The sequence below is a fragment of the Protobothrops mucrosquamatus genome, unplaced genomic scaffold, assembly GCF_001527695.2.
Source record: "Protobothrops mucrosquamatus isolate PMUCROS unplaced genomic scaffold, P.Mucros_1.0 scaffold53, whole genome shotgun sequence".
Taxonomy (NCBI): domain Eukaryota; kingdom Metazoa; phylum Chordata; class Lepidosauria; order Squamata; family Viperidae; genus Protobothrops; species Protobothrops mucrosquamatus.
This window is the reverse complement of record NW_015386434.1, coordinates 578,125-586,375: the sequence shown is the minus strand read 5'-3', so window position 1 is coordinate 586,375 and position 8,251 is coordinate 578,125. Positions and strand designations below refer to the sequence as shown.

The following is an 8,251-nucleotide window of genomic DNA, read 5'->3' as shown; positions in this document are numbered from 1 at the left end:
ACTTCGTGCAGATGATTCCCTCCGAGGACTTCACATCAAGTAATTGTTTTAATCGGTTGTCAGACAGGTTCAGTTTTTGAAGGTTCATCAGACCCCAAGGGATGATGGATGGAAGAGAGGTCAGGTGATTAGCGGACAGGTCCAGCTCCGTTATTTGGTGGGAAAGGTCGATCAGCCAGTCAAAATCCACCCAAGGCAATCTGAGCCTTGACCACTTCACAGAAAGACCCTGAAGATAAAGAGATAAGGAGCAGTTAACGTGGATCCTCAACAGCAGGGGGCTGGACTAGAAGACCTCCAAGGTCCCTTCCAATTCTATTCTATTCTATTCTATTCTATTCTATTCTATTCTATTCTATTCTATTCTATTCCATTCCATTCCATTCCATTCCATTATTCTATTCTATTCTATTCTATTCTATTCTATTCTATTCTATTCTATTCTATTCTATTCTATTCTATTCTATTCTAAATTCTTTTTAGCCTCACCCAGTGTGCTGTGAATTCTGTTTCTAATCAGAGGTTGATGCTTAAAGATATATCTCAGAAATGAAATAAAAATGTCAGATAGCTGTCTTTTCTCCCCCCCCCCACCACCACTAAATTACAATACATAGATTTTTTTTAAAAAATTGCTTTGGGTTTGCAAATATTAACCCAGTAACACACAGCTTATTCTCCATCTCTCTTTATTCACAATACTGGACCATAATGTAATTTTTAAAAATTCATCTTAGTGTGTTAGATAAAATCAGGTATTACAGTTTCCAAGCTGCAGTGTAATTCCTGTCAAAGTATGAATGTGTGTATTGATTTGATGTGATTTGATTTGATTTTACCCTGCCACCATCAATAGATTCCTGAAGAGTAATAATCAGGAATTAATGATCCACACTGCAGCAAGCACAAATAAGCGACTGTATAAAAATAACCTCGTAGTAAATAAAATATCATGTCATCATAAATATATATCTTATACTTACTTATGTCAATAATTATAAAGTAGAAAGACAGTAAAGGCCAGGAGAAAATAACAAATAAAAAAGGAATAAAGTGCAGTCAAGATTCAACGATTCATTTTTCATCTGTGTATTTGCGTCTCTGAACTTTACAAACTATTCATTTTTTAAATTAGTTTATAATAGAAAACACAAAAAAACAAAAGAAAATAATAGGAAAATAAGGGAGAGAGAAGGGAAGGGAAAGGGGGAAAACAAAAGAAAAAGCACTGACATCTGACTCCCTTTGGTGCAATAGAATAATAACATCAAATTTCAACTTTTTACTTTTACATAATAGTATAACTTATCTAATCAGCAAAGCCCAAAGTCAAAGTTTCATTTTTCCCCACCTCAAGCACAAAGTCCAGAAGTGGTTTCCAAGTAGAAACAAAAGTTATTATCTTGTTTTCTTTAACCAAAGTCAATTTAGCTATCTCTACTAACGCTATCAGCTTTTGCAGCCGTTCACCCAGTGTGGGAATTCAAGTGTCCTTCCATAACTTTACAAACTATCCATATGTATTAAATGCAATTTTAATAAATAACAATCCCAGCATAAATAACAATCCCAGCATAACTCACTGGTTTTGCTTGGACATTCCTGGATGAAGGAACTGGTTCAATGAAATATTTGCAAAGAAGGCGTTTGCTCCCCTTGGGACAATCCATTAGGGTGTAGGAACAAAAGAATGAACCATTCTCCAGCAAAAAGGCAGCGACATCATCATGGCCTAGCAAATAAAGATAAGTGCAAACGCTATGTTAAACAATTAAAATATCAGTTTCCCCCCCCCCCCCAAAATTACTGTGTTCTGAAATTCTCCAAAGCACCTGAAGGCAGGACAAGAAGCAACGGATGGAAACTAATCAAGGAGAGAAGCAACCTGAAATTAAGGAGTAACGTCCTGACAGTGAGGACAATTAACCAGTGGAACAACCTGCCTCCAGAAGTTGTGGGTGCTCCATCGCTGGAGGTTTTGAAGAAGAGACTGGACAGCCATTTGGCTGTAATGGTAGAGAGTCTCCTGCTTGAGCAGGGGGCTGGACTAGAAGACCTCCAAGGTCCCTTCCAACTCTGTTATTCTGTTATTCTACTCCAGTGGTTCTCAACCTTTTTAATGCCGTGACCCCAACCGGTCATAAGTCGAGGACTAAACCGGTCGTAAGTCGAGGACTAAACCGGTCGTAAGTCGAGGACTACCCAACCGGTCGTAAGTCGAAGACTTTCCCTGCCCGGGAGCACCGCGCATGCGTGGTTCCGCCCCCTGCGCCGGCCGAGGCATAGCTGGCAAGCAGCAGAGACGGAGCAGGCCGACCACCAGCTGGCCCAGCCCAAGGGAGGTAAGGCACCCGCCGGAAAAGGGGGAAAAAATGGCGGACAGTCTTGCTTGGCAACCCCCGTGAAATGGTCAATCGACCCCAAATGGGGTCGCGACCCATAGGTTGAGAACCGCTGTTCTACTCTGAAAGGCATTCCTTGATACAAGAATACAGGTAGCTCTCATTTAGTGACCACAGTTGGGACCAGCCATCAGTTATAAAGCTACTTTTTCATCACCGCCGTAACTGCAAACTGCTAAATGAGTTGGTCACTAAATGAGGACCACCTATTGATAGAATACAGCCTCAGTCCAGCCCTCCAGAGTGGGTGCCAAAGTATAATTGTTAATGTTAGCCAGCAAGCAGGTGATTAAAATAACATGGCAGATAATCACATCCTATCCTTTGTTTTAATAGAAGTGCAATTGATTCATATTTCAGTGCAAAAATCCTGCCTTTTCCGTGAGACACAGGCCCATAAAGCAGGCTGTGGGGTAGGGAGTCAGGATCTGGGGTGAGCTTTCTCTAGCTTTAATCCTATACCTGAAATGCTAATCCCATGCAAACTCTCATGGCCCAATTCCTCTTTTCTCGTGGCCATCTTCCCTGTTGGGAAAAGGGCCCCCGACAGGAAAAATTGTCGCAGAAAGAACAAACAAACCCACACACCTGCTTGCATTGCAGCATAAAGTGGCAACCGAAGAAGGACCGGAAACTCATTCTTTCTCACGGCATAGCTGTCAGGATCGACTCTATAGGCGAGCACTAAGAGCTTAACCACCTCTAGATGTCCTTGCTGGCAAGCCACTACCAGCATCCAATTCAGCAGTTGCGTGATGTTTGTGGCACCTTTTGAAACAAACATTCATGGACCCATGTTATAACCATCCTTGGCAAAGGCAACGCATGAAGAAGGCTTGCAAGAAAATTAAGTCGAGGGCTACCTGTATGGTAAGATCACGTACAGAAAGTCCTCGACTTACGATGGCAATTGAGCCCAAACTTTCTGTGGCTAAGTGAGACATGTCTTAAGGGAGTTTTTGCCCCGTTTGACGACCTCTCTTGCCACGGTTGTTAAGGAAATCACTGCGGTTACTAATCTAGTCAAACCATTGTGAAGTGAATCTGGCTTCCCCCATTGACTTGGCTTGTCAGGAGGATCACGTGACCACCACCACCACGTGACCACCACCACTGTGACCGTCATAAATGTGAACCGGTTGCCAAGAGTCTGAATTTTCATCCTGTGAACATGGGGAATGCTGCAACGATCGTAAGTGTGAAATCTGGTCTTAAGCAGTGGTGGGATTCAGCCAATTCGCACCACTTCAGCAGAACCAGCGGCTAATTTTTTTGTTGCCCAGGCCCAGAATGGACTTCCGGAAGCGGCATCCACAGAGAGAACCGGTTGTTCACCTATTTGAATCCCACCACTGGTCGTAAGTCATGTTTTTCAGTGCCGTTGTAACTTTGAACGGTCATTAAATGAACGGTTGTTAAGTCAAGGATGACCTGACGTAAGTAAAAGTGTCATGGAAGGCTAGAAACTCAACCTACCAAGAAAAGAATCCAGCAATTCTTGCACTATGTCCTTATGTCCAAAATACGCAGCTATCACCGCTGGGTTGTCATCACTGGGTTCAAGGCTTACAGTCACACCTGCCTCCTTTAACAAGTATCTCACTGCCTGCAGGTCCCCGTGGGTGGCGGAAAGGCTCAAGAGGTGTCCCTGATTGGAGAAAGGGAAGAACAAACTTGGGTAACATTGAGATCGGAAGTCCACAAAACCTTCCTTCATAAAGCTTCAATTGGTTCATCAACCCCTAACATTCATTATATGCAAATAATTTAATAAATACATTTAGGCAAGAAAAACCAAATGCACAGGTATAGTATAGGGGGTACCTTGCTCAATAGTAGTAACTGTGAGAGGGATCTCGGAGTCCTAGTGGACAATTACTTAAATATGAGCCAGCCGTGTGCTGCAACTGCCAAAAAAGCCAACACAGTGCTGGGCTGCATTAACAGAGGGATAGAATCGAGATCACGTGAAGTGTTAATACCACTTTACAATGCCTTGGTAAGGCCACACTTGAGATACTGCATCCAGTTTTGGTCACCACGATGTAAAAAATAGGTTGAGACTCTAGAAAGAGTACAGAGAAGAGCAACAAAGATGATCAGGGGACTGGAGGCTAAAACATATAAGGAACGGTTGCTGGAATTGGGTATGTCTAGTTTAATGAAGAGAAGGACGAGGGGGGACAGGATAGCAGTGCTCCAATATCTCAGGGGCTGCCCCAAAGAAGAGGGAGTCAAGCTATTCCCCAAAGCACCTGAAGGCAGGACAAGAAGCAACGGATGGAAACTAATCAAGGAGAGAAGCTTGTTTTTTTCTTTGAAGACTCAAGTGTCCCTGATGACACAAACCCTCAACAACTCTCTAAAAGAAAGCAAATGACCAGCTGTCTGCAAGGAGTATAAATCCTTCCATTTCCCCATCATCCAGTCAGAGCTGAAGAAGCTTCTGGGATGAGAAGTGAAACGTCTTCAAAGAAAAAAAACCAAGAAAACCCAGTTGCCTCACGAAAAAGCACCTTTGGGACAACCTGGATGACCTGGAGGACTGAGAATCTCCACAGCCATCTCTCAAGCAAAGAGGGTCCAGCTTCTGGGTCCTCACCTTCTCCTCTTGAGAGAGATTCCTCCGGCTGGCCGCTTGGACCAGCTGTAGAGCAGCCTCAAAGTCTCCACTTCGGTACAGACTCTGAATGGTCTCGTCCCCAGAAATCTGGGCAGGGGAGAAAAACTCTGTTGTGGATTGTTGGCCACCCATGTCCAGCGTTTCTATACACAAGGGGTAAAAGAGAAAACGGGGTTGTACCATTTAACAGGAACAACAACAACACAGACAATAAGTAAGAACCGTCAAGCACAAGGGCAGGTAGTCCTTGACTTAGAACCAAAGAGAGAAGCCACCTAGAACTAAGGAGAAACTTCCTGACAGTCAGAACAATTAACCAGTGGAACAACCTGCCTCCAGAAGCTGTGAATGCTCCAACACTGGAAGTTTTTAAGAAGAGACTGGACAGCCATTTGTCTGAAATGGTGTAGGGTTTCCTGCCTGAGCAAGGGGTTGGACTAGATGACCTCCAAGGTCCCTTCCCACTTTACTATTACTATTATTTTTATTATTATTTTATTATTATTATTATTATTATTATTATTATTATTATTATTATTATTATTATTATTATTATTATTATTATTATTATTATTATTAGTTTATTTAGTGACCGTTCAAAGTGAGAAAGGCACTGCCAAAAGTGACTTAGGAGCTTTTTTCACACTTATGACCGTTGCACCATCCCCATCTGATCAAAATTCAGACACTCGGCAACTGGCTCATATTTATGACGGTTACCAGCGTCCCGGGGTCAATTGTGATCATAAGTTAAGGACTTACCTGTAACCAGGAACTAGAGTTTTGCTCAAAGCACTAAAAGTGTATTGCATGCTATCTCTGTAGATAGCATATTTTATATCCTGTCGGTGTCACTTTCATTCTGCTTTGAATCTTAAAACAAACAGGCAATAAAAAAAGCCTTAGTCCAACTTAATCAGCATTAGTGTGGCAGATGAAAAGAAAGAGTGGAAAGTCCATGCAATGTAAAAATAGGTATATGCTTTTGAAATGAAAGGAGCAAAACAACTTCCTTATATTTCTATTGATGGTACTTTCCATGGGGTGACTCCTAACCAAACAAGGTACTGTGTCAGGCTGTCAAGGACAGGAAACAAGTGTTTTACAATGTGGTGGTGGTGGTGGTGGTGGTGGAGGAGGAGGAGGAGGAGGAGGAGGAGGAGGAGGAGGAGCTGGAATGTAGGCTCCTTGGTGCTGTCTGAGTTTCTGGTTTTCTTGCAGACATTTCATTACCAAACTAGGTAACATCATCACCGCTAGAAGGGAATGGGATTGATTGAATTTTATATAGTTATTTTCTTCCATTCATTGCTAAAAGGACAACTGTCATACAGGAATATGTCAAGGAGGCAAAGTAAAGTAAAGCAGACTTTAGGGTTATCTAGAGAAAGTCAGCAAATACCCTTGAAATCGGGCAGCTTCAGCGACCCATCAAATCTTCCTCCTCAATTATTCAAAAGAGAGTTCAAATCCCGGAGACATCGGAGACAACTTTGGGGAGTTGCAAAGAACATCAATCATTTTTGCAGTGTCATTCTCAGGCCATCAAGAGTGTTTGAAGGATGCACAGAAAAAGGTAGGAGCTCAGAAATCCAGGCAGGCAAAAACTGAACACGTGAGCTGAAGACCGGCTTTAGCAACCAGCCTGCATTTCATTACCCAAACTAGGTAACATCCTCAGTGCTAGTCAGTAGCCCTGAGGATGTTACCTAGTTTGGGTAATGAAACATCTGCAAGAAAACAATTGAGCTCAGAGAGCACCAAGGACCCCCTCATGTCTACCCTGAGCTATAAATATTCTCCTTTATGCATGCTTCTATATGCAGCACCTACCCAAAGTCACACATGCTTTCTTTTGACCCAATGGAGGATTGCAAACAGCATTAAATTACCTGTGATACCCTTGACTTCATGTTCATGCAACCAAATGTGCTGTTTCAGCTTTCTGCTGCCACCAATTGAGAATCCTAGCCAGGATAGAGTCCCATCAGAGGATGCATGTGAAGGATCTCCCATCTCCCATCATCTCCCATCTCCCACCTCCCCCCNCTTCTTCTTCTTCTTCTTCTTCTTCTTCTTCTTCTTCTTCTTCTTCTTCTTCTTCTTCTTCTTCTTCTTCTTCTTCTTCTTCTTCTTCTTCTTCTTCTTCTTCTTCTTCTTCTTCTTCTTCTTCTTCTTCTTCTTCTTCTTCTTCTTCTCCTTCTCCTTCTCCTTCTCCTTCTCCTCCTCCTCCTCCTCCTCCTCCTCCCCCCAAACTCATTCCCTCTGTATTGAACAAAGCACCACCAAATGGTTGATGAAAATTAAATCACCATGTGTTGTCCGTCTACAGTGTTTTTAATTTATACTGAAATCCAACATCTGGAACAAACCACTGATCTTTACTGCAGCTATAAACGTCTATATACTTCTACCATTGAGGGCTTTTAATACAACTAATAAAAAAATGGAAAACGAAAATAAAACAGAAACCCATGCATCTCTCCTCGCTTTTCCTCTTCTCAATTTTTTTTTAAAGTAAAAGTAAGAAGAAATAGTCCGATGATTAAAAATGAAAGTTGGAATCATCTGGACAGCTCTCTCTCTCCCCTCACAGAAATGTCGAAACAAGCACAGAAACTATACAGGGAAAACCCCATCTGGAAACCAACAAATCACGGTGTTAAGATGCAACCTTTAAAACACTTTTGTCCCCTGTAATATTATCCCCGTTTTTTAAAGTCAAAGGCAGGTTTGCCCTGGTTTTTCCTCTATTTTCTGCCAAATAAAAAAACTGAGCAGCAATTGCATGAATCTAAGCACACGAATGAAACTGAATTCGAGAGCAGTTGATGGCATTATACAAACATAAAGCAAATAGGAGTGAAATAAATCTACTCCAGATGTTAGCAAGCAGAATAAATTAGCAGGTACTTTAAATGTGGTGACCTCCAAGGTCCCTTCCAACTTTAGGCCAACACAGTGCTAGGCTGCATTAACAAAGGGATAGAATCAAGATCATGTGAAGTATTAATACCACTTTACAAGGCCTTGGTAAGGCCACACTTGGAATACTGCATCCAGTTTTGGTCACCGCGATGTAAAAAAGATGTTGAGACTTTAGAAAGAGTACAGAGAAGAGCAACAAAGATGATTAGGGGACTGGAGGCTAAAGCATATAAGGAACGGCTGCTGGAATTGGGTATGTCTAGTTTAACGAAGAGAAGGACGAGGGGGGACATGATAG

General features: G+C 42.2%; 1 protein-coding gene across 1 annotated transcript in view; it reads right to left on the bottom strand.

Annotated features, from left to right (window-relative positions):
* Positions 1-3,153, bottom strand: part of LRRK1 (leucine rich repeat kinase 1) — a gene marked incomplete at its 3' end in the record, with an annotated part of 47,657 nt that extends 44,504 nt beyond the window's left edge. Inside the window, 3 exon segments of the mRNA XM_029283309.1 lie at positions 3-229; positions 1,584-1,732; positions 2,991-3,153. Of these exon segments, the coding sequence (XP_029139142.1) occupies positions 3-229; positions 1,584-1,732; positions 2,991-3,138 (524 nt within the window). The 5' untranslated portion in view covers positions 3,139-3,153.
* Positions 3,154-8,251: the final 5,098 nt, after the last annotated feature.